Genomic DNA, 25,926 nt, shown 5'->3' with positions numbered 1-25,926 from the left:
AGCAGAAATCCTTGAATGTAACCATTGGACTGTGCATGCAAGACACAGTTAGGAAAATTTAGTTGTTTAACACATTAGTCTGTACTGTTTTCTGTGATTCTGTGGTGATGTAATGTCACTTAACAGTAACACCAGTTTTGTAAAAATAAAATAGCATCTGGTATATTGATGATGGTACTGTAGATGTACCTTCAGATCTAATATTGTATCAGATTTTAACTGAATTCGGACATACAAATACAACTTATTTCGAAACAAGTCTTTATAACAGCTTGCACACTGAGATACAGGAAATGTGGACAGTTTGTTCCGAATATGCATGAGAATGTTTTTAGTAGATAAATCTAGAAGATTTAATTTGTATTTTCTATAATATTATATTAGTATGATAGGTATGTTAAAACAAAATAATCTTTAAAATATTAATTAATTTTTTATAAACTTTTTAAAACGTTACGTTATAATTATAACGTTAACGTTAAAAAAAATAGGCAGTGAAAAACAAATGAAATAATTATTTTATTAAATTAATGCGTACAACGACACGCTTCAGTCACTTCCCTAGCCGTGTATGGGGTACACCCGGCCCCGCAGATTTTCCTCGCCTCGACGCTGCCTCGTGGTAGCAATGACCCGGATGTCGACATCAAATCCACGACGTAGTTAGCACGTAATAAGCCTGCTGGATAACTCTCTTCTTTTTCTAGGGTTTCCCTCTAAAAATATTGAGAAACCTACGCTTTTAATTAAAGTCAGAATGTGGCTTATAGCGATAAGTGGTAAGTGTAAATTATATTTATTTCCTTGATATTTTACTCTAATTATCGAAAATGACACCGCGCGAGTTAGGTATAGATGGCTGATAGCTTACTTGGTTAATGAAAGTGGTTGTTACGTTTTATCAAAAATGAAACTACTTACTATATACTACATCATAATAAAAACAAGGACTGCTAGTTAAATTACACTCACAGGATCCAACTCTGGAATGGCCACCTCGCACCATGCATGTGCGCTGGTTTTCCTATGCAAAGCGCAAGGTAAACCCACACGATCGGCTAACACCTTGTACAAAATAGCTCGTTCTAAAGGACCGCCGCAACGAATCCAGCCCAAACCCAGCACACGAGAGCCAAGGTCCTCCTAATGAATATTAACTAAAATAATAATAAGTATGTATTTCACTTTCACGAAAGTAAAGAAGTTCATAAATATAATAGGAACATCCTACCTGGGAGTTCCTTTTTACCTAGACGTATGAACCTAGAAATTTGTAGTAATATCTGCTAACTACACAAATAAACCTCCGTATGGCATATCATTGAAGAGCCATAACATGTGTTATGTTTGTTTTATTTTTAAACCAAATAAGGTAGTCTGCAAAGTGCGTACGCTGACACATAGATGGAGCTACTAGTATTAAATTTTCTCGTAATTGGACAAAGCAAGTGTTTAGCCAGCTCAGCCTTAGGAATGGTTACCGGATACTTGATACTGCTTCGCACTACATAATATATTGATCCAAAAATACCATCAAATCGGCCAAGTGCAGATCAACACTAGGCATACTGCAGTCACGTTCTTGCGTTAGACCACTCATTTGTTCCACCACAAACTCAGCTAAGAGTTGAGCGCGCTGTTTTAGCGATGACGTGACTTCTTCGCATTTGTCACGATATCTACATTGTTAAGATAGTTATTTATTTGTACAAGTCTCAATTTTCAGAGCTTTTTAAGGCACTATCTACCGCGCACTACCTATTAGTAGCACCAGTTACCAGTAGAGGAATTTCCTATGGTATTTCACTGATACGACTTGGGGTCCTTCAAAAACAGAGCGTTCCATTCCATTCCACCATTCCCTGAATGGTCGGTAGCTCACCCCCTATCCCCCTCGTTGTAGGTGTCCATTGCCAGGGCGGCGGTTATTCATAGTGGCCTCCTCGATTGCCTCCTATCCCGTAAAATGGATGATGATATTACGACTTAATATCGTTATTTATACTAGTTTTATAAAATAAAAGAGTTATAATATATTTTCTTGATAATTCTTCTTTTTTATTACTTTCTTGCCATGACAGACATGACATTCCAATTCTCTCAAATAGTTAAGTCTCCATTTTTAACCGATAAAAAAAGGAAGTTATCAATTTAACGTGATATATATTTTTACCTTATTCTTCTGTAAATATATTAAAGTATTACCTGACTTCGTAATGAGCATCTTCTATTTCAAAATAATGCAACGATTTTGCTCTGAAATTAAATGCAACCCATCAATCGGCTAGCTCCAAATAAGTCACCTCAAAGAACTTAATTTACTATTCACGTTTTACAGTATTTATGGAAGACTAAATGTATAAATTGTTCTATGTAATATAAGTTCTTACGGATCTCCGAACCAAATCTTTAAGCGTAGCAAATAATTTCGTAAATTTACATCATCAGGCAACTTAGGTAAGCGCAATCGACTCGGTTGAGACGCAAGAGCCGGATTTGATGCAAAATCTAAAAATATTTTACGATTATAAATTAAACTTAAACGTAATTAATTACACTTATGTTAAATTGACTGAACTTAAAGTTTTTCCATTTGTTTTTATCATACATAGATTATAAATCTGGTTTTTATTCATTCTTTAGATAATACATAAATTTATATTATATTATAGAATTGTGAAATAACATTTGTTTTCATATTAAACTAAGGTTCTTTACTATATTGTTATTTAAGCTCATTTTTGTAAGACATATTTATCTTTGCACTCATCAATTATAATCATTATGTTTGTGCATACAGTCCGCACCTAATATCGAGGCCACACATTGGAATGGAATCTCGCTGTTGTCCTGAAGGGCCTTTACAGCTCAGCCTGAGCTGTATTGGTAAGCGTAGCTGGGCCGAAAAGTACTTTTGGCTTCGACTAGCGCAAGGGCGTCTCCTGCGAAACTCGGACCTTGGCTTAGGCTGTCGCGGGGTGGTCAATCGAATAAAGGGCAGGACGGTATAGATGAATGCCTTCCCCGGTGAAGGCAGGTTTTTAACTTAATCTAATTATGACTATTATTTTGCTGTGCAGTTTCCAATTTGCCGTTAGTTACGGTGATTGGATTATCCGTACATGTCGGGCCCCATACGGCACTTTTGTGTCGGGGGAAATAAACTATACAATTATGCTATGCTATACATGTTACATAAACATACATGGCATTCGAATATCTGAAGTCGACACAGCATCATACGGCTGATGGAACATAGTGACGAAGACAGGGTCATGATGGGGTGGAGTGCTATCAATCAATTGCTGTATGGTGGGGAATTTACCACCTAGTTTCTTTAGTACGTAGAATCCTTCCTGTAAAGACAACATTTATAACACTAAATTTATCAATATACATATTATGTCTTTATTGCTATGAAATATATGTATGTTGCAATGCAATGATATTTTGTTTTCAGTTCAATTACAGCGTGTTCTGACAAAAATTGTCTTTTAATAAATGACATCAAAATTTAAGTATACATAGTCGTTTCTAACATACAAAAAAAATCAGTGGCGCTACAAACTTCTTTAGGCCTGGGCCTCAGACTTCTGTATCTGTTTCATGATAATTTGTTAATCTTATAGGCAAGTAGGTGATCAGCCTTCTGTGCCTACCACACACCAGCACACCCAAGGCAATGCCGGTTTCATCACGATGTTTTCTTTCACCGTTCGAGCCAATATTAGATGCGCACTTAGAAAAAAAGGTTTCTAACATACGATAATCAAATAAAATTAAATAAATTATCCTTATTATAGTTAAATTCAAAACATAAGTAAATTTAAGAAGCGATATTATATCTCAAAATCAAGCTGAAATTTAAAACAAGGATTAGTTGCTGTGGAATGCTATAATACCAGGTCTACCTGAGTAAAATCGTTGATGTCAAGTCGTCCTGTATAAGCCAGTTTGGCGGAGGGATGTTGGCGGAAAATCGCCTCCAGCGCCGACTCCCACGCACTTACTGTGTACCTTGCTTGTTTGTTTTCAACCATACTGATAGGAAATTTTAGTGTTACTTCTAATAGTCTAAATATCCCGTTGAAAAAACGTTATGGTATTTTTTTAATTTGCAAAGATATAATATGCAAGTCTTCGTAAAGTACAAGGACAATGAAATTAACTAAAAATCCTATTTTCCCATTCAAACACATTGAGATAAAAAAAAATTGTTTAAAACTTGCTAGTTCGATAAATTAAAGGAATAATTAATATTATCGCAGACTTAACTGTGTCAAAATCATAAATTTAGAATATGATACGATTGTTTACTTTTTACATGTTCAGAAGTGACCTATATCCAACCTATCAATACTATTTTTAAAGCTGACAACGCTGCAAGTTAAGGTTGAAGAGGTAAGAATATAAATAAAAACGAAACAACACGTTCCGTTTGATTGTAAATAGTGACTACGATACAATAGACAATATCTTTTTCGGAGACCACAGTTGTTATTTTTTGCAAAGAAAAGGGGGCCAACGGGTTGGAGGATCATCTGATCTTAAGTGATACCGCCGCCCATCCGCCAAACTCAAACCCGCCGAAACTCAATGCCAGAGAGTTCGCAAGTACGTTGTCGGAGTTTCAAAAATTGTTACCTGGTGCGGCAAAAACTTTAAATAACGCTCAGTTGTAAAGTTCCCAGTGTGACCCCCAATAAAGAGGCTTATGAGGTCTAATTAAATTTTTGTCATAATTTATACTAACTAATGTACTGTGCCCATCTCCACGTAGACGTCCGCCCCATCTTCTGTTACGCTGGCGAATATCAACTGACACAAAGCAGTGCGTAGACCAATATGCTCAATGTGTAGGTTATTCGAAATGACCTGTACAATACCAAGAGTATTAGGATTCTGTTAGAACAGATTTTTTTTTGTTAGTTGAAGCATTTAGGTTGCGGCGTCGTGCACGAAAATTAAAAAAATTGCGCCTGATAACAAAGGCAAGATATTCATGAATGTTAGCAAAAATATTTTTTGACGCCTTACACTTTTCATCTTTCTTAAAAACAAAATTTTCGCTATCGATTAAAAACAAAATATGTCTTAATCTGTCCTATGCTGAAACCGAAAGTAATCTTTAATCAATAATTTAATTATTATGCAACGTGCAAAATAAAATTGTATGTGTTATGAAGAATTGATTAAGTGAAGTACCTAAAATAATAAGTATGTTAAATAGAAGGGCCTAGCTGCCCACGACACAGGGAATCCTAGTGCACTTTCTCTTTTAACTTTTCTTTCTTTCATATTTTATCCTAGTGTTAGAAATATTTGTTATATCAAATCTTAATAAAAACAATTTACAAATTACACATAATTTATAAGATACTGACTTCTTCTCCTTGTTTAGAAGTAAAAAGATCTTTAGCCAAATCTTCTTTCATCAAGCTACTTAGAACTGTGCATGTTTTTATTTTCAGGCATATATCGATCCGCTGAAAAGGAGAAAAATAAATTGTAACAAATTATTTCAGATACATTATTTTACTATTGAGTTGATTTTATTTATATTACATGGTAATTGAGGTTAGGTTAGTCATTAGTATTTACTAATTATCACAGACTAAGGAAATCGTTGTATATTTTATAATAATAGACTAAATTTAGTATTTATGGGGGGACGGCGCGTACGCAGTCCCCACTACCAAAAATTACGCGTCCGAGTTATCCACATTAGGGATAATCGCAGAGGTCAACCCTACCGCAGTGCAATGGTAGAGTCTCGCTCTGGGGGAACCGCCTTCATGATCACGGTATCCCCTACGCCAGGTAAGTATGATTTTCTAAATGTAGCGCTAGATCTTATACGGCAACGCGCGTATTTCTATACCGCGTTCTAAAAATCTATGTCAGCGCATAGCGTCATCTGCTGTAGACATATAGTACTTAATAGGAACGATTATATTGCTGACAGCGCCATCTAGGCAAATATGTCAAAAGTATCTAAAAGCATTGTTAAGGAAATTTTAACTAATTTTATACATCAGTGTCATCTTTTAGAAGTAGTTTAAACTTTTATTTTGTACATCAAGCATAATTTTGTCTTCTCGTAAAATAACTTTTTATTATAATTTTTTAGTGTCTACACATAAAATAATTACTTGTAAAATATTGAGCAGCTCGACCATGAACTCCGGGTTAAGCATAGCTCGAGTGCTGACGTGGTAGTTCTGCAGATTTATATAGCACTGTACCGCTAGCCTTTGCGCCTCGATTGGGGTATCTTTAACTAGAAATTTATTTCCTCATTGTCATTCAAAAGAGTAACAAAACATACTCCAAACATCCTAAAACTTAGATTGAAACTATTTAAAAACAAAAAAAAATGTAGGGTATCTGGAATTGAATCTTTAACATAACAAATGGTTAACATAAATCACTTGCCCCGGGGAACAAATTCGTATTACTATTACAACTGTTTTAATGTTTTCTCATTTTTTATCTCCTTGGGTGTATGATGTCGGTGCTTGTAACGGTATTTTTTTCTGAATTTATATAATTTATTTATTAATATTGCAAAACATTTTATTATAAAACAACAGGAAAACACGAGGATTATTTTTATTCGACGGAAATTATTTTGAGCACAACGTTAAATTTAGATTGTAATTCTACCAAATAATTATAAAAGTTAATGCGACAGTTTAAAACCAATTAAAGAGTGGAAATAATTAATGTATGTTTCACCAACGTCATTATATTTCCGCGAAAATAATGGTAATAGATAATTACATTCTAGACATTCGTCAACATGCGCCGTCGTAATGAGCGGTAACTGTTTCGTGCGTAATTATGTGAAACAATCGTAAAACGAAGAGACTGAAGAGCAAAATAAATTACTGTAATATACATTTAGTATTTTTTTAACTATTACACTAAATACATAACAACAATATACTTAGTATCCCAGTAATAATAGCATTACTCACTTTTATTTTTCCTAAAAAAAAAATATTTTGCTTTTACGACTTTGTTCCCCGGGGCAAGCGAAATTATATTTTTAAAGGAAATATTAAAATGGACATTAATATAAAAAGTTAGGTTCTTTAATTTACTTAAACTCCGTGAAGAACAAATTGTGATATAACTAACAAGTGAAAACAAAATTTATCTACCGTTACGACTCGAAAAACTACTAGTAAACGTACTTTGCCTTACAAAATATACCGCGAACAATACTTGTAACGTATTAAATAATATGTTAGGTAAATTTGTCGAATCACGGCTCCACCATAAAATAGCTCCAATTTTCATTACTCGGCATTGCAATAATGTGGTGGCGCACGCTCTTTAACCCCATAGAAATTAATTAAAACATGATGATTTGTGAAATGAATGAAAGCAGGTATATCTTTTTGACTTTAACCTAACCTGATCCACTGATAAAAGCCACTTAAAATAAAAAAATAACACAACCTATCCTAATGTAATTCACTACTGGGAACTGTGACAGTAACATTTACATCGTGCATGTAATATTATCATTTTTTTTAAGGAGTCCAAACTCCAAAGCCATGCGCTTCCTTAATAATACATAATGTTGGGGTACCCAAGTGTAATTAAGTCGTAAATAACGATATAAATGAAATTGGGGCTCATATTTTACACCAGTTGTCACCCAGCTTCAAACAAAGAGTTTTATTTCAACATCTCCATACAACAACCGCAGAACTTAATTCGTATAATGCACTATATTATGGCACTCGCAAAAGAACTCAAGTCTAATATTAATTTAGTTTAAACTAGTATAATAACTATAAAGTAATTAACGGTCATAAATACCGCCTAAAATTACACAAATATTATTTAGGTAGGTACCTGTTGATTATATTATGCAACGACAATAATATAAATCAATATATATGAAAATAATATATCAACGTTCTTTAAAGGTGTGTATTATAAGAACTTACATTTCTTATTAATATTCCTAAGCGAGGCAAACGTCTTGGGTTCTATAAGGCTAAAGGCCGCCTTTGGTATGATACGACACAATTCGGCGAGCGCGCGTATAGCGTTCATACGGATATAAAACCATACAGCTGCATCATCCGCTAGGATTGCTAAAATATAAACACTAAAATGTCTTTACTTGTATAATAAAAAAATAAAATGAATCAGTGTACAACCTTTATAGATTTCTGTTTTAATTGGCAGTCCAATAGGCAAGTGGGTGATAAGTAAACCCCATTTTTCGCTGTTTTGGGACAAAGTGATGGGGCAATTTCGATAATGAGAATCGATACAAAATACTCACTCACTAACATATTAAAAGATCTGATTCAAACTTAAAAGAGCCCTGCAGATATAGTGATTTTTTAAATAAAAATTAAATTAAATATTTAATTTTTTTTAAAAGTATGTTTCATAATAAATAAACAATATTTTTTCCAAATAATATGTAGTTAAACTTTGTCGCCCGCTTGTAAAAATCCATTTCAAAAATGAAATGTTTTTTCGACTTCTACAGAGGTAACTGTAAGAGAGGTAACGGTAAGGTAGGCAAAAACTCTAGTTTTTTGTAATACTCCATGCAGCTTTTCTTTTCTTTTTTTTATCGACCAATTTATGCAACATCACTACTTTAATTTGCCCCCAAATTGAGCGTTTGATAACAGGGTTTAGTTATCAGGTTCCTGTGCCCGACACATGGCATCGACTTTTTGGATCTAAGACAAGCCGGTTTCCTCACGATGTATTTCCTTTACCGTAAGAGCGAAATGCGCATATAGAAAGAAAGTCTATTGATGCACAGCCGAAAATCAAACTTACGTCTTCAGGACAAGATGTGTCTTATATATTTTATAATGAATATTATGTTTCTCTAAGTCAAAATATTTTTTTATAACATTTGGATTTTGGGATTTAAATAGAAACATTAAAAATTATACATGATTTTAAGTATCTTTGTGTATAATTAACTCCAATAAAGAACAAATCGATTTTATTTTCCGTTATTAAACATAAGATCTTCTTAATTCAATGTAATAAGGTCAATAATTGCAAAGTACGCATTTACGAATAGCGAAATTATAATTGGTAATTCTGTTATACAACCCGGTCTTTAACTTAAAATAGTCTTACCACAGAGAGCTTCTATAATGTTGGTATCTGACATTCGTACAGCGGCCGGCAAAAGCTTTGTCATGTTGGCGACACCCATTGCAGCATCAGCAAGCAATTCCACATTCGAACTTAGCAATTGGTGACAGAATACAAGATCTGTGCCCGTTTCATACAGAGCCTGCACGCCAGCAGAACATTTAAAAAATAAAACAAACCTGGCAATAAATGTCTCGAAATATTGAATATTCTATCAATGACGTGAACAAGGAAATTTTACGGAAAAAATAAATTATCTCAACCTCACTTATTCTCATTTAATCACGTTATGCATGCTACTCATCTCAGAACAAAGAGATTGTTCATAGAAGCTACTTTCCCTAATGCCATAATTAGGATCTTTAAGCTTTTCGCTGTATGGTAATCTCCAGAACTTTTGGTGTTTATTAGTTCATATATCAAGGAACAATAACATGGTGATACGACCAAATGCATGCGGGTAAAAACGTAAGCCACAGTTAGTGAGATAATCATAGGCATATACAATAAGAGAAGGATCTTCTTCTTATAGCGCCATCTCCTTGCGAAGGTCATATGGATGCCAAACGTGGATTTTTAATAAGGCGTTAATAAAGAAGATTGGAGTATGCCAAATGACTATGTCCTCATTTGAGATGGCAGAAGGGTCAAAAAGACCCTTAATTGGAATGGCCAAGTGGCACACAGAAAGAGAGGATGCCCACCAAAAACTTGGGAAAATGAAATAAAAGGAATAGCTGGATTAAATTTATTTTGTAGTAAACGAGCGACAATTGCAAGGAATAGGGACAAATAGAAGTATTTGGAGGAGGCCTTCACTCCATTGGAGGTCAAGTACTGGCGAAAACATAAATGTCATGGACTTAGTGTAATTATAGTGTACTCGAATAATGACTATTTTTATTTTATAGTGCCTTCTCCTTGCGAAGTTTAGCGATTATCATGGATACTTTTATTTTGGAAGCAGCGCTTCTAAACAGAGACTTGTTTGTTTGATTAAACCATTGTCCTATATTTTTCAAACAAGACGTGCGTCTGCGGCCAGGTTTCTTCTACTCTGCCTTGTAGGATTACATTAATATAAATACAGTTGCAGAGTATTAAAACTAAATTAGTATATATGATTATGAAACTCACGTCACGCCCATTGGAGTTAAATGACATTTTGGTAAGCACACCAAGGCAATGTGGTTTCATAGCGGGCAGGGCCATCTCCAGGTATGCGAGTAGCCGTAAAATACAACCTGACTGGTAGAGATGGGCCGCATTCTCTTCTGTCTCTACGTAGTTACGTAGAACTCCCAGCACTTGCGTATGGACATCGCGGAACTCGTAAGACTAAATAGATTAGATCTAATAAAAATGTATTTTTGTTTTTGCCGCGCACCGCCAATATGTGGAACCAGCCCACTAAATTATTTCTTAATCAATTCGACGAGGGTTCTTCAAGAAAAGACCGTACCTAATCTTATAAGGCCCTCTGGCATTGAGAATGTCAATGGGCAGTATCACTTATGGCCAATCTGATATTTATGAAAATAATTATCTTTGTCTTGTGTACATTTAAAATATATATGAACAGTGATGGCCTAGTGCCTTCAGCGTGCGACTCTCATCCCTGAGGTCGTAAGGTCGATCCTGCTCGAGGCTCTAACTGCTGCTAACAGCAACTTATACTTATTATTCAATTCATTAATTTTAATCACTAGACTAACACTGATTAAAGATTTAACAATTAAACCCGATAAAGAATAGAAAAGGTTTAAAAATAGATTACCTCGAGTATATCGCATAAATCGAGCACACCAGTAGACGCTCTGAAGGATTTTTGGACTACCTGGTCCTTGTATCTGCAGATGAGCTGGTCCACTGTCTTAAGAGCGGCGTGCTGAATAGCCAAGTATGGACTCTGCATCAGAGCTAACAGAGAAGCCCAACTGAACTGCTGGTTCTTAGTTACTTCAGATGCACATACGGGATCTTCGAGGAGGTTGCTTAGTGTCTATTGAAAAGTTAGTATGAACTAGATAGTTCAAATTAGGACATTGAGGGCGGTGTCATCGGTCAGTGATATTTTATTGGACTTTTTAACAGCGCTGGTAATTTTTTGGTTTATTATTTACATACTACCTTATAATGTCATTTTATTATAAAACAGTTTTATTACAGTATTTATTCAGTTCAACGGTTCAATACTAAAGCTGTCGTAGTCAGAGATTGTCCATTCAGCAAGTAAAATTTATCATTTAAATGCTTTAGGTTTTAACATTTTTTTTATTAACACTGTAAGTTTAGGACGACTTTCCTGAGACTGTAGAGAATAAAACAGACATGTTCCTCGTTCCATGTTAATGAATATATGCTTGCCCTAAAACCGTTGAATATTATTAGCCTAGGTCTAACAGCGAACAAATCGCGCTTGCCCACACTTTCTGAAAAATTTAATAAATTCACTTGTAAGCAATTCTTCTGTACGTCAGGATCGAGACTGTTCTTCATCCGATTACAAAGACTGTTCAGTATATTACAAGACACCAGTTGCTCACAGCCGACGGGTTCACGTGTTAGCTCGGATAAAACCAACGAGGCAAATTCTAGCACGAAGACATCTTCTATCTATAATTGATTTTTTTTTATAATAGTAAATTTTTCGTTACTTACTTAAACTTTATAAGGAGATTTACTTCTGGATTTTAATTTTATAGTCTAAAAGCTGATCACTTTACTAATATTGAACGGACGTAACATTTTATCCGACGTATGTCGACTGGTTTTAATGAGGAGTTATGAAACGTATTTTATTTATTTTCTGGAGTGTGTTGTTAATAACTAGCGTGTACTTCTTCTATCTATAATTGTTTTTTTTTAAATTATTAAATTTAATTATAGTATATTTTACGTTACTTTGAGTAAACTTTATAAGGAGATTCTATTCTGGATTTTAATTTTCTGGTCTTAAAAGCTGATCACTTTACTAATATTGGATGGACGTAAAATTTTATCTGCCGTATGTCGGTTGGTTTTACTGAGGAGTTCTAAAATCACACTACTTATTTACAACGCAAACTGCACGCATAAAATATACATGAATAAAATACGTCCAATTAGAAATAATTATGTTTTCGTAAACAAATAATTATGAGCTAGACACAAAGAAGATTGTTACACTAAATACAGTGGAAATCATACCTTCACTAACATATAAGAAATTTTTCTTAAATTCTGAGGGTTAGCGAGGACCTGTTCTGGTCCTCTTGGAAGCTGACAGAGCTGGGCTAATGCCTTTAGAGCAAACCTCTTTATGTTCAGCTCAGGATGTTCCACGTGAGGTAGGATATACCTTATAGCATTGAGATCAAACAAAACCTGACGGTTTTGAAACTCTTGCGCGGAAAACTTGGTTATAGCTCGAAGTGTCTGAAAATGAAATTTATTATTATCAATTACAGGACAGAAATGTATGTTTGATACGAATTACGGGGCTAGAAACATTAAACATTATTTTAGAAGTCAAGATTTCTCAAAGACGTTTCAAGGTATACTGGATACAATATTATATAGATATTATTAACGGGAGTGTTTGGGATTTAAATGGATAATGAAGCCAAAAATTTTTTTTATATACAGTGGAGATAGTTATAGTTATAAAATACCTGGCACAATATTTCTGGTTCACGCGATTCCAAGAGCAATATAGAAGTGTAGGCACTTTCCGGAGTAATGTTATAAGGATGGAATGTCAGATCCTTTTTATCTGCAGAGCGGTTTTCTCTTTCCTTTTGCAAAGGTTTCGCCATAATTTAAGCAAATTTCTCGTATATTTAAAATACATATATATATAATTATTTGACGTTGTACATCACCTGTACCTAGTCGTCACACATAACTTTAGTTTTTAAATGTAGCTTGAAGATTTAATATTTTTTCTGTAGGTAAAAATTTAAATTCTAGTTAGTCTAATGAAAATCAGTGAAATTTTTTCAAATTTATAAAAATCTCTTATAATATCTTCAACTGCCCAGTTCCATCACAAAACCACAGAGTAACGTATTTTATAAACTCACTGGTTATAAACTTATACGACACATGATAGGCAAAAAAATATTGTCATACTTGACACAACGCAATTTGCACAATTTTATCTTTTTACTCAATCTTATGCGTAGCAGAAATATATTTGTACGTTTTATAGGGCACGTGGCGAGAAAGTTTCGAGGGTTCCAAGAAGTATGGATACTGCCGTGGTGGGGGAGTGGTTGGGTGGCCGCTATTCCTTTGAGCGTGTTAGACTCAATGGTGTTGGTAGCCAAGCTGTTCTCATGTTGCGTCGTTGCAGCTGTGAGGGTAATAATTCCACCCACATTGAAGAATATGAATGGAGAAACTGTATTGGTGAGGTTTTCGAATAAAAAAGATACGTCTTCTTAGATAAATGCGTTTTAGGAAGATTAACCAAATTATCATTCTCATCACCACGACGTCTGTCGTTACACAACTGAGTGTATCTTAAGGCAGTTGTTGCCGCGCACCACCACTACTCATTTTACTTTATAACTACTAAGATTATTACAGAATTTCAAAAAATTGTGATATAATTATTACTATCATCGTTATCGTTATTATATATTTTTGTTATTAATGGCTTCGAATCTCTTCAAATCAACCGTGGTACTAGTAAAAGCTGCCTCGTAACGGAATAATGTGACGCGTAACCGCAAAATGTGACGGTCATTTTTTCTACAACGCCGATAAAGAAGTTTCACTTCAAAAATTCTCAATGTGTTGTGTGTTTGTTGTAATAACGAATAAACTTTATTGTGACCTTACTGTAAAAAAATATGACAAGAATACAAACTACGCTACGGATTGTATACGAGTAGAACTCGTTTTACATCTATTACATTATATGAAATCTTAACCGAATGAATACTGTTTTTAAATGTACCTTTACCATTTATCTACTATATTCTATTAATTTCGATGTTCAGATAACCGGAGCTGGTCAAGGATTGGGACGCGAGTTGGCACTGCAGTTCGCAGATCTTGGGGCAACAGTGATCTGTTGGGACAAAGACGCGAGGCGCAACAAGGCGGTCGTTGACGAAATTAGGAAGAAGGATGGAGATGTAAGCGCAGGAAAATTGACTTTTAATAAATAAAGAGGCAAACGGGTAAGAGGCTCATAGGTGATACCGCAGTACCAGAAGGCTCGCAACTGCGTTGCCGGTCTTAAGAATTGGTACGCTCTTAAAGGGCTTAAGTACATCAATAAATAGCTGAATCAACATAGTGGTGGTGCGTGGGAAAAAATTAAACGCTCAGTTGTGGAACGACGGACACCGAGGTGATAGGGTGGTATTTCGTATTCTGCCTCGACGTCCGATACTGAAACTCAGCTGCAGGTATTACTTACTTGGTAAATACGGTAGAAGATATAAATGTCTTCAGATCATAAGTAACCTTTTTTAAATGTCTCAATTATTCGAAGACGCCTGTCTATCGACTTGAAAGAATCATTGACTTTCCTTAATGGACTACCAAGGAATGAACTACCATGGACAGGACAGGAACTGATGTTAGAGAAATCTTAAAATTTAAACGTACTCAAGGCAATTTGAGATTTGTATCGTACGTTTACATGCTTTATACAGTACCGGATTAAGCCAGCGCGGGGCCTATAGGAAATTCTATCAAGGAGCCCTTGGTTTGGTTTAGGTTCTCAAGTTTAGGATATTGAATAAAACAAAACCGTTACGCATACATTTTTCTGGATCTGGATCTGGTTGGACAAATTTAGAGATAGTAACACTTACTTATTATAGACTTATTTAAGTAAATCATGCTCTATAGCCAACAAAGTGAGATTATAAAGACGTTCTTATAAAAAAAACTAAAATATCTGGCCACTTGAAAAGTAGATGTGGTATAGATGTTCGTCTAAATATATCGATTATAATTACCTAAAATAAATATACCTACTTATTTTTACGATTTAACGTGACGAAATCGAATTTAGCTTTTTAAGTGGAGGTGAAGCAAGATATTACGCTCCTATGTAATATTCTTTTATTACGATTAGGGCCCCCCAAATTCGCGGGGCCCGTAGCATTTGCTACTCTTGCTATTTGGCTAATCAGGTTCTGGCTTTATAGAAACTATTATTTGGTTTATCATGTTTGATACTTTTTTTTACAGAGCTATGGCTTTACAGTTGATGTAACAGTTCGAGAACAAGTATCATCCCTCGCAGCCAGTATACGGAGACAAATCGCCGACGTGTCGATGATTGTCAGTAACGCTGGGGCAGTAAGTTGCGGACCGCTGACACACCTGAAAGCGGGAAGTATTGCAAAATTAATTGAGATCAATTTGCTAGCACATTTCTGGGTAAGTCCTAATCCAAGTGATTGAGTAAAATTTTATTCCATTGGGTAGTTTTTTCAGCGTGAAGGCGTGTAACAAAGGCGGTCTCGTGCTTCATGCTTTTGATGAGTTTTTTTAGTATAACACAACTTCCCTTTCGCAATCAGACGAAGTAGGTAAATAAATTCTATAAGCTACTTGTTCGATCCATCCATGAATTAATCCCGATTTATGGGTGAATGAACAAGAACTTAAGGTTAATAAACAAATAATTGACAGGTCATAGAAGCTTTTCTTCCTGGTATGATTGAACGCAGGCAAGGGCATATTGTGGCCATCAATTCTAGCGCGGGTTTATTACCCTGTCCAGACATGATACCCTATAGTGCGGCCAAATATGGACTGAGAGGTAAATAGTTAAATCTTTCGGAAAACTTAGGTTCCTAAAGTCCTACGGTAATTGGTGATATCTTTTCATTAGACAAATAGTCGATTCTCAGATTTCGGTATCTGTTTCATGATCTTTATTAATCTAATATGCAAGTAGCCTGAGCCCTATGCACGCCGTCGACTTTTTGAGTCTAAGGCAAGCCGGTTTTCTCACGATGTTTTCCTTCACCGTTTGAGCGAATGTTAAATGCGCACATAGAAAGCCAGCCGGGGATCGAACCTACGATCTCAGGGATGAGAGTCACACGCTGAAGGCACTAGGCCAACACTGCTCTATTTAAGCATTCATTATGCCATAAAAATAGATTTGATTCCTTTATTGTAAGATCTTAAAATCTCTTTGAGCTAAGGTCTAATGGAGTCAATAACTGAGGAATTACGTCTGGACTCATGGACAAAGAATATACACACTACATCGGTGTACCTTGCTACGATCTCTACTGGCTTATATCCACCACCTTCTCACCGGTTTCGCTGGTGGTATTCAGAGATAAGTGCGAAGGAAGCTGCAAGAATTATCATTGAAGGTAGTATTATTTTATAAATGATGTAATCTGAAAGAAAACAATTTTTTAAATGGATTAAAGCTATTTGTATTATTATAAACTTATAATTATTTACACATAATATAACATTTATTTTTTTCCGACGTTTCGCGTGCTTTACAGCGTGCGTGGTCACCGTGACCGTTTAAAAAATGTTCTTTCTTGTGTTTCTTTCAATGTGTAAAAGCTATGTTAACCAAAGACAATACTGGTGTAATCTGGTATATATATCACCAAAGGTTGATTAATAGTTCACCGCAAATGACCCAATGTCCGCGACTTCGCCTGATTTCTTGCACCAACTTTAAAGTGCAAAATTATATCATACGAATTGTCGAGATTCTTTTTTCTTAAAAGAAGCACAGGATAGGGCTACAACATAAACTTAGTTTCACCAACAAAAATTTAAAATCACCGACTTGACTTGATCTGCATACAAATTTCAATATAAACACCAAATCAGGCATTAATTCTAAAACTCCATATGTCTGAGTGGAGGACAGCTTGAAATCTCTCTGCTGCTGAAATGCTTTTGTGGACAGCCTATGCCTAACACATTAACAATATCTTTGGTTTCCGCTTTAATGTAACATGTTCTTTTTCTGTTTTCAGGCATTAGAAAAAATAAAAAATGCATCAGCATACCAACCGCAATGAAAACATTTATTGATCTCAACAACCTTATGCCCTACAGAATAAGGATTATTTTAACAGATTTCTTTAATTACCCTCATAGAGGCTGGTTTTGTTTTTGTTAAGAATAATTTAGTATTGTTATTTTGTATATTGTCAAAATTATTTAGTTTTATAAATCTTTGACATTGTTTATTATGAAGTTAATTAGATGTTTTAGACATGTTGGTTTTTAATAAAATATTTTAATACAGCATTGTTTAATGAAAATAATAACAACAAAATAGGTCTATTAAAAAATCTGTATACAAATAGTGTGAACCTTAACCATCGTGATTCCAGGCATACACTGAAAAACATATATTAATCCATTTACATGCATTTATGTTTATTTATGTCTGTATTTATTGTCTTCCCACACTTTTCACATATAACCATAGACTCACATTTTTCTTTTATTTCACTTAAGATTGTAGAGTTATGTTGCAAAGAATGTCTTTGGAGTGTTAATTTGGAAGAGAAACATTTTCCACATGTTTCACATAAATGTTTTAAATTCGTTCCAATAGTGTGTTTTTGCACATGAAGATACATTTCCTTGCGATTGACTGATGAGAAACTGCACTGTTTGCACCTGTAAAATATTTACAATCATAAGAGAGTACTTAATACCAGCACTACAGAGTGATTCTAAAGAATCAACCATCAAATATCTGATAGGTAGAATATTATAACCAAGTTTGTTCACCTCATTATATCTTTTTTCATGTTATAAAATGAGAGTGGCAACATTTAAAGTTAGGGTCAATTTAAGACATTTATCTATAATAATATAGGAATTCTCACCTATATTTACAATTATTCAATTTATTATGGTCCTGCTTCCTATGTTTTTCTAATGCCTCATTTCCTGTAAATATATGCCCACATATGTCACACATCTGCTGCTCCCCTCGTAAAATATGCTTTTTAGCATGTTTAAATAGTTGAAACCTCTCTGTAAATGTTTCCTTACATTGCTTACATCTGTACATGAACCCCATTGATGCAATATGATCCACATTACAGTTTTTTGTATGATAATTAAGCTTTTCTTTATTTTCAAACCGTTTTCCACATGTGCATGTTAAGGGCTCAGTTATATTGTGTGTTAGAAGATGCTGTAACATTTTTTGTTTGGAATCAAATAACTGTTTACAGAGAACACAAGTTCGACTTGCACTTTCACAAACACTTAAATGTCTAGACAGCGTTTGAATGCTATCTGAAGTTTCCTTACAGGCAAAACATGAATGAAGATCAGTATTTTTTGGTTTTGATTCTTTCATTAACAACTCCTTTACTATTTCTTTATCTGAGTCTAATACGTCGATGTCCATTTTAATTGCTTTTTTCTTTTGATTTGGAGGTATTTTAACTTTGTCATCTTCTGTTCTGTCTAAGATGTTAACAATAGTTGGTATGTCCTCTTTACCCAAGTTATTCAAATAATCTTCAATATTTGCGGTATTGTTTAAAAATTCTAGAAGAGAATCTGAATTATATTCAGAGTCGGGTAATGGATGAATGTATGTTTTTTGTTCTGAATATTTTCGCTTCTCTTGTATCGATGTCTCCAACCAATCTTGAGAGCATTGTGCATTTAATTGAAAATGGTAAAAATTACTTAATTGACAAACACAGGATTCACAAATACTCTTTGGAAGATTGTCGTTTTCATGAATATTAACAGCGAGGCATGATTTTATATGCATTTGAATGGTCGAATCTCTGAAAATGCAAATATGTTTTGATTCTACGTCTAAACAAATTCGACAATAGTTCTCATAATTAGATTCCATTTCACTTTTCATATGTGTATATTCTTTAATATTATGTTTTTACTTTTTATTATCTTTTTTTCCCCTTTCTTGGCCTGCACGGTTTGTGCATCAGCCATGCAAAAAATGTATTATCTTTTCTGTTATTTATAATCCCTTTATTTTTATTTTAAACAATATCACAGATTAAGATTAATACAGACTACAGCGAACAACAGATATCAAAATGGTTATGTAATTATTATTGAGTTGGCGACCAATATCTGAAAATTATATACTTTTAGGTTTCTGATGATGCGCAATAAATGTGCCTAGCATGTTAGAAAGACTTCTATTATTTTTATTTATTCAGTAACGCAAAACGACCTATTTTGTATTTTTAATCATTTTCGTAGTCTGTACCCTGTAGAGATTTGTTTATTGTCACTGTTATTTGTTTTTGACATGAATCATAAGATTGTGTTGTTTTCATCTGCGATTTGATTCGAAACCAAGAATATGGAAATGCTAACTGAGTCGAAGTAAAAGAAATCCACTTCATAAAACTAGACGAACAAACGAGTACTAAAGTTATTAGTTAGGTATATAGTACATATCTACTATTATAACTTTTATCAAAACTTACAAATATTTTTTTAAAACATATTAATTAACGTTTACTGGAATACGTAAATTTTGCTGATATAGATTTACATGGGTGAAAATTTAGTTGTTATTTATATATTTAAATATAATTACTTTCAAAGTAAATTATTATAATAAGTGCTAAAACAAAATACTTTAAACTCTGAATGAATAAATGTGAAAATGATTAAAATATTATACTGACAGTGTGTACAAATTACGTCGCTAAAATGACTGGAAATGGTAATCAAGAGGCAGAAGAATCGTTGTTATATTCAGCTCGCCATGGAGAAATGGCTATGGTAAAAGCTATAATAGAAGCAAAAAAAGCTGAAAAACTGACTGTAGACTTAAATTGTAAAGGTTCGTAATTTTACATTAAATTTTCTTTTATTCTCAATTTTAGCTTGCTTTTGTCTTCCTTAAACCTCTGCTTTTTGTGTTCCTTATTATTTACAGTATTTTTATATCATTGTACCATTTAATTTATATCAATATATATATTGAGTATTTTTATATCATTGTACCATTTAATTTATATCAATATATATATATATAGATTCTTATAATTCTATTCTATTCAATAAGACAAATTGACACACTCATTTTGAAACCAGTTTATTTGAATATTTATCTAGGTTAATAGAGCATATTCTTAAAACATATGGTTAAATTGGAAATGAAGTTGTTTAATTTACCTAATGTGTATTAACATATGGTTGCTCTGTGAAGCCTACATAGTGCTCTGGTGACTTCTGTGCTTCTGGAAGGAGCTGGCTATGTTTGCCAGGACTTGGACAGGACAGGAGTGTCTACATACAGAAACAGAGTCTACCAACCATATACCATAATAATTATATCTCAATGGTCATATATTTCATATTAGAGATACATAAATTAATGAAAAAATAAATGAATTCATTGTTGTAATTTGTAATTTTTTTATACTTAGAGTGTGCCCCATTTTTTATTTAAATGAGGTCAGCTAAAGCACTATGTTAAGTTTTCCTGTCAAATTGTAAAAAGGTGACTAGTTGATGTTTACAACATTATCATAATTTTTATAGGAAAACTTAGGGGTAATCTTGGATGGACACCACTCCACCTAGCTACATATTTTGGCCACAAACAAGTAGTTTTAGCACTACTTGAGGCTGGAGTTAATGTTGATGAAGTTAATGAAGATGGTGACACAGCCTTACATAAGGCCGCTTTTATTGGAAATGAGGTTGGCCTATATAAATTAAAAAATTATATACATTGATCTTAATTGTAAGCATTGTGATTGGATTTTTTATAAAAGATATATAAATTTAGATTCACAGTAACTTACCAGAACTATTAAAAATATTAGAATTTAATATAAATATTCGTCTGCATGTAGTTGATTATGTAGTAGTTTATGCTTCAAAACTGCCAAGAGCAAATATAATAAAATTTACCATCATCAGATGTACAGCGATGTCTCTGCCTGATGCCCAAGCTAGTGCATGATAACTTTATGCACTTTAATAAAATTATTTGTTTTCAGGATTTAGTGATAATTCTTTTAAATCAAAATGCAGATGTGACTGTGATGAACGGAGAAGGTAAAACACCATGTGATGTATCAAAGTCTCAAGATGTCCAAAGACTCCTTGAAGCAGCAGACAGAGCAATGCGTCTCGAGAAAGAACGAAAGCTTTTGAATGCTGCTAAAGACGGACGTCACAATGATGTCCAAGAATTGGTAAGTGTATGATTTTGATGATAAAATAAAAAAGAATTCTGTCACTCCAATGGCATTCTTTGGCCTGAAAGTTTTATCTTAGGGAGCAAAAGTGTTTATTTATTTTATATCATGAAGTCATTTACTGCTGACAGATTTTGTGTCCACCAGAATATTGTATAACTTATTTATTTAGACCAAAACCACTTATTTACTTACAGTCATATATCATATGACATAACAATATAAAATTGTGTGTACTGAGACACTATAACTAAGCCCTTCAAAACATGAATCAGTAACAGGGCAGCGGATGCAAAAAAAAATGTTATCCAGAAACCAAACTAATTTAAAAAAAAAATGGTTTAAAAATGTAAAATTTTTTAGTGTAATCTTTTAGTTTCTATCAGTTACACATAATAACCGAGTCGGAACTCCAAAGCATGAAATTATTTTGCTACCACAAAACAAACTACAATGTCGTGTATAGGGAAGTTTTAAGACACGTGAGGTTCTACTAATAAATCTTTTCTCTAATAATAGGAAAGATTATATTCGTTAAAAATAAAATCAGTATATTAATTAGATTATGAATCTAATAAATCTGAAAGGAAGTAATTAAAAACTAAGAATACTAAGTAAACATTAAATTTTATTATAGCAAAAATCTATCTATATTCCGACTTTGTACAATTTCCACGACATCGGTATCTACGCCAGTGAAACCTCTGAGCATTGCTCATATATTTTTAGATTTTCAATGTACAATAACTCGGAAACCACAAGATAGGATATATCTATTGAAATATGATATTGATTATTATTCTATTTAATTTTTATGATAATTGCTTTGTGTTATCTAGATTCTAAGTAGTATCTATATCTAGAAAAGAGATATGACTGACAAATAAAATGTTAATAAATAGTATGGAAAAAAATCATATTATATAATCATTTATTAGGACACCTTATATACTCGTTCTATTCTAATTTCTTATAAATTATATGTATTGGTTATTGATAAAAACAACCTTTCAGTACCTAAGCGAAATATCCTTTTAATGTCTGAAGTGCTATCTAGTCTGTGACTACTTACGAAAAAAGTTGCTATATATCACGCTTTTATATGCCAATATTATGTTTGTCAGTTAATATATCCTTCGAAAAAGACTTATATATTTATACAGGGTTTACATGAATTGCTATTTTAACGATACGTATTTTTTTATGCGTTAATGTAAATAAACAATAAAAGCTTCGAAACTTCTATGTTCATAATATTAGGAAAGGCAACTGTACTAGGGTTGCAAGTTTTAGCAGTATTTTTATCTCACCTTGGGTTACAATATAAAAATTTTCATACTGATATTTTATAGCGAATGTTTATCAGGAATCCTACACTGATTCTAATGACGAAATATATTTTTAAATTGGTCTAGTTGTTTTCAAGCTTATCTAGTTGCAAACAAGCAATCAAATCTTTTCTCCTTATAATATTTGTATAGATTTTAATAGTATAAATTAATTACAGTTGACAAGTTCAAATCCTCCAAGTATAAACTGTGTCGACGCCCAAGGCAACTCATGTCTCCACTGTGTGGCTTACCGAGGTCACGCAAGGGTGGCTGTGCTTCTACTACAAAATGGCATTGATACAACGCTCAGAAACAATAGTGGTAACTGTTTTTATTTAATGGTATTATAATTTAACTGAGCATTGTAGTTATTCTCTATATCTCTCGGGAGCCTATTGAAAACGCTCAAAAGGGTAAAAATATATAACGACGACAAAACCGCGTTTGACTATGATTGGACGTAATATGTTATACGTTGTATAATATGTTGTATGGTAACCAATGATATTAAAACGGAACGAGGAAAAAATTCTCAGAGTGGTGGAAATTGAATTTTGAAGTGAAACTTCTTTAGGCGCATGAGGGTAAAATTTTACGAAGTTTACGCGTCTCAGTGTTTGTGCGAAGTAAAGGGAGAGAGCGATTGAAACGGATAGAGAGAGTGAGAAAGGGCGAACGCAGCATGAAGCAAATAGCCATGGAGCAAGAGTAGGGAGCAAGCAAGTGAGAAAGATCGAGAGAGTGAGATAGAGCGAACACCGCATCACGCACAGTGGCATGAAGCGAGAAGTGGGAGAGAGATAGTGAGAAATGTTGAGAGAGAGGGAGTAAGGGAGATTGAGAAAAAATAATGCTATTTGTTGATGTATTCGTTTAGTAGTTACATAGAACTTTAGATAGCAATTCTGTCGCATGACGTCTTGTGCAGTAAACGCAGATTTTTTTATTTATTTATATAATACAGTGTGTAAAAATATACAGATACATGGAGTGGTCATATACTGGTACATGATTGGGGCTTTAACCTTAATAATACTTAATTTACAAAGAAGTTTCACTTCTGACATGTGTACTTTCTACGCACGTACTTTTTTAATAGGACAGATGAGCAAGAGGCTCTACTAGGTTGTGATACCGCCGCTCATGGATACACTATGTTGCTGGCCTTATAAGTTTTTAAACATTTATTTCTAGAAGTATTGTGAGTGAAATTAGATACTATGTGTCTATATCAAATTAACAAGTGCATTGTTTTTTCACAGGGCAGCTAGCCATAGATTTAGCTAAAGACAATGATATTCGGGAAGTACTTAGCGTTCGACCGGTCCAAAGGTTACAACGTACAGCTGCCCGTTTTGAAGGACCATTACTTAAAAGGTCCAGGTTTCTTGGATGGAGGCCCGTTTGGGTAAGATTTTAATGTAGCTTTATATTATCATCAGGTACTCTTTTTAATCGCTAAGTTTTGAGTAATACAAATTGTTTGAAGTGGAAAACATCAATCTCAAGGATTAGGATCACTTAAATATTCGTCAAATTTATAAACAGCTTTATTTATTAATTTACGTTATAAAACATAGTCTTCCTCGGTGTCTGTCTTTTCGCTGTTAACTCGGAAAGTGCACAGAATTTCATGCCATTTGTCACCAGGATATTATAGTGAGGAAGGTTTATACGTACATTGCCAAGGTTTTGTGATTCTTTTAGAATACAACGATACTTGTTTGAAATACCTAAAACATGTAAGAATTATAGTCTGTATGATTATTAAATATGTTCATCCTAGACCTAATAAATCTTTTTTAAGGCGTTTTCTGATCCATAAACTAGCTGCCTCAACGAAAATTTTCCTTAATATGTTTTTTTTATTAGCCTACCTATTAGCTACATACCAAGATATGGAACATTTTTGCTACTTCATAGAGGCTTTTGCCGTTCAATGTTTCTCTCTATAAAATCCTTTCCAGAGTTCAAGCAATTATATAATAAGCCTTAATACCGTGACACGAAACACTAATTTCACTGTATTATCGTCACTATAATTTGAATTTGATTTACACTTCGGTCTAGGTAACACTTGGTTGGCTATGCTAACACCAAATGTTTAATACAAAATAAATTTAATTTATACTTTAGCCTCAATAACACGTGGTAATCATGATATTGAATTGTAGCTTATATGACACGTTTGTCGGTTTACCATAGCAGTGCCATCTATTGATTACTTACTCAATCCAGTCAAAAAGTGTCGACATCTGTTAGAATGTTTTGGAGTTAACAGATAATTGTGACTGTAAAATAATTATAGACAAATAATTTGCAATAAAATAAAATTGCGACTATAATTAAAGATCTAAGCTATCCTATCTCTTAAGTTGGATCAGACTGCTCACGGTGTGCCAATTTAATTTAAAATCGGTTAAGTAAACAACTTAACTTAAGGAGTCCATCGCGGACAAACATCGTGACAGGAGATTTATATGTATTAAGATTGCGAACTGGGGTTCTAACGTCGTAGGGTTCTAGCGCGTCTATATAAGCCAATACTCACTTATCTTTAGGGGGTACTTCAACGTGGAGTGTTACTATACTATGGGAACCGTGCAGAGGCGGCTCGCGACGGTTCCCGTTGGCGGGACAAGAAGTACATGGACGCTGCTAAATTAAATTCGCCGGACACCGAACCCGCACTCATTGTAATTAGCTTTAGCGATGGTGAGACTCACAGATTGGCTGTTCCACCTGGAGATAATGTTGCTGTTTGTAGGCAGGTTGGTATATAATTGTAGTTTTTTTATAAACTGTATGGCAATACTAGAAATTAAAAAAATGCTTGATGCTATGCACATTATTATATTAGGTCTTTACATATGAAATTGGCATTTTGTATGGGAGGAACAAAAGGTCAAATATTTTTAAATATAATATATTTCATTAATCAAAGAATGAACCATTGTTTTCTATGCACTTTTGCCATCTCATAGGTAGGATCTCGGACTGGGGTAGACTAAACCTAGTCCAATTTAACCCCAAGAAGACACAAGTTTGCGCGTTTTCCGCGAAAAAAATACCCTTTGTCGCTACTCCTCTTTTCGAAAACACTCTTCTTGAAGCCACAGCCAGCATCGGAATACTTGGCGTTGACATATCGAACGACGTTCAGTTTCGCGGTCATTTGGAGGGAAAGGCTAAATTAGCCTCCAAAAAGCTTGGTGTGCTCAGCAAGGCGAGACGGTACTTCACTCCGGGCCACCGCTTGCAACTCTATAAAGCGC

General features: G+C 33.9%; 4 protein-coding genes and 1 non-coding gene across 10 annotated transcripts in view; 2 read left to right on the top strand and 3 right to left on the bottom strand.

Annotated features, from left to right (window-relative positions):
- Nucleotides 1-477: 477 nt before the first annotated feature.
- LOC123714181 lies at nucleotides 478-12,989 on the bottom strand. Of its 5 annotated transcripts, none has more exons than XM_045668358.1 (17): nucleotides 12,807-12,989; nucleotides 12,343-12,570; nucleotides 11,608-11,769; nucleotides 10,931-11,155; nucleotides 10,291-10,491; nucleotides 9,136-9,295; nucleotides 7,965-8,114; nucleotides 6,153-6,280; nucleotides 5,385-5,486; nucleotides 4,754-4,875; nucleotides 3,912-4,041; nucleotides 3,206-3,356; nucleotides 2,391-2,508; nucleotides 2,206-2,256; nucleotides 1,532-1,679; nucleotides 973-1,143; nucleotides 478-716 (listed from the first exon to the last, which is right to left on the bottom strand). In XM_045668358.1, the coding sequence occupies exons 1-17, from the start codon at nucleotides 12,948-12,950 to the stop codon at nucleotides 528-530; spliced, it is 2,580 nt and encodes an 859-aa protein (XP_045524314.1). In that variant the 5' UTR covers nucleotides 12,951-12,989; the 3' UTR covers nucleotides 478-527. The 5 variants fall into 5 exon arrangements, 4 of the variants coding, with proteins under 4 accessions (XP_045524314.1, XP_045524315.1, XP_045524316.1 ...); XR_006754279.1 differs by having other exon boundaries at nucleotides 580-716; nucleotides 973-1,157; XM_045668359.1 differs by lacking the exon at nucleotides 11,608-11,769.
- LOC123714755 lies at nucleotides 5,667-5,828 on the bottom strand. The gene has a single exon (XR_006754358.1). It is a non-coding gene; the product is annotated as a U1 spliceosomal RNA (small nuclear RNA).
- Nucleotides 12,990-13,263: 274 nt separating the features above from the next.
- LOC123714532 (17-beta-hydroxysteroid dehydrogenase 13-like) lies at nucleotides 13,264-17,398 on the top strand. Its single transcript, XM_045668805.1, has 6 exons — nucleotides 13,264-13,545; nucleotides 14,142-14,279; nucleotides 15,349-15,540; nucleotides 15,796-15,925; nucleotides 16,317-16,493; nucleotides 17,124-17,398. The coding sequence occupies exons 1-6, from the start codon at nucleotides 13,312-13,314 to the stop codon at nucleotides 17,267-17,269; spliced, it is 1,017 nt and encodes a 338-aa protein (XP_045524761.1). The 5' UTR covers nucleotides 13,264-13,311; the 3' UTR covers nucleotides 17,270-17,398.
- LOC123714531 (zinc finger protein 133-like) lies at nucleotides 17,152-19,062 on the bottom strand. Its single transcript, XM_045668804.1, has 2 exons — nucleotides 17,991-19,062; nucleotides 17,152-17,778 (listed from the first exon to the last, which is right to left on the bottom strand). The coding sequence occupies exons 1-2, from the start codon at nucleotides 18,995-18,997 to the stop codon at nucleotides 17,517-17,519; spliced, it is 1,269 nt and encodes a 422-aa protein (XP_045524760.1). The 5' UTR covers nucleotides 18,998-19,062; the 3' UTR covers nucleotides 17,152-17,516.
- Nucleotides 19,063-19,425: 363 nt separating this feature from the next.
- The window catches only part of LOC123714059 (oxysterol-binding protein-related protein 1), a 39,497-nt gene continuing 32,996 nt past the window's right edge, over nucleotides 19,426-25,926 (top strand). For both annotated transcript variants that reach the window (XM_045668134.1, XM_045668135.1), the window contains exons 1-7: nucleotides 19,426-19,545; nucleotides 19,796-19,951; nucleotides 20,656-20,816; nucleotides 21,120-21,317; nucleotides 22,828-22,972; nucleotides 23,914-24,059; nucleotides 25,213-25,422. In XM_045668134.1, the coding sequence (XP_045524090.1) occupies nucleotides 19,819-19,951; nucleotides 20,656-20,816; nucleotides 21,120-21,317; nucleotides 22,828-22,972; nucleotides 23,914-24,059; nucleotides 25,213-25,422 (993 nt within the window). In that variant the 5' untranslated portion in view covers nucleotides 19,426-19,545; nucleotides 19,796-19,818. The remainder of the gene's footprint in view (nucleotides 19,546-19,795; nucleotides 19,952-20,655; nucleotides 20,817-21,119; nucleotides 21,318-22,827; nucleotides 22,973-23,913; nucleotides 24,060-25,212; nucleotides 25,423-25,926) is intronic.

Source organism: Pieris brassicae, chromosome 9, assembly GCF_905147105.1.
Source record: "Pieris brassicae chromosome 9, ilPieBrab1.1, whole genome shotgun sequence".
NCBI classification, from domain to species: domain Eukaryota; kingdom Metazoa; phylum Arthropoda; class Insecta; order Lepidoptera; family Pieridae; genus Pieris; species Pieris brassicae.
The sequence above is the reverse complement of the archived record's forward strand: the minus strand, read 5'-3'. Positions and strand labels throughout refer to the sequence as shown.

Excerpts from the sequence above, each read along its gene's own strand:
- LOC123714532 (XM_045668805.1), top strand. The coding sequence starts at position 13,312 with ATGCGTAGCAGAAATATATTTGTACGTTTTATAGGGCACGTGGCGAGA. Across the intron at positions 15,926-16,316 it reads GGCCAAATATGGACTGAGAG|GTCTAATGGAGTCAATAACT; the intron begins GTAAATAGTTAA and ends CTTTGAGCTAAG. Across the intron at positions 16,494-17,123 it reads TGCAAGAATTATCATTGAAG|GCATTAGAAAAAATAAAAAA; the intron begins GTAGTATTATTT and ends TTCTGTTTTCAG.
- LOC123714531 (XM_045668804.1), bottom strand. The coding sequence starts at position 18,997 with ATGAAAAGTGAAATGGAATCTAATTATGAGAACTATTGTCGAATTTGT. Across the intron at positions 17,779-17,990 it reads TTGAATAATTGTAAATATAG|GTGCAAACAGTGCAGTTTCT; the intron begins GTGAGAATTCCT and ends AATATTTTACAG.
- LOC123714181 (XM_045668358.1), bottom strand. The coding sequence starts at position 12,950 with ATGGCGAAACCTTTGCAAAAGGAAAGAGAAAACCGCTCTGCAGATAAA. Across the intron at positions 11,770-12,342 it reads TTTCTTATATGTTAGTGAAG|ATAGAAGATGTCTTCGTGCT; the intron begins GTATGATTTCCA and ends AATCAATTATAG. Across the intron at positions 2,257-2,390 it reads AAGATTTGGTTCGGAGATCC|AGCAAAATCGTTGCATTATT; the intron begins GTAAGAACTTAT and ends ATTTAATTTCAG.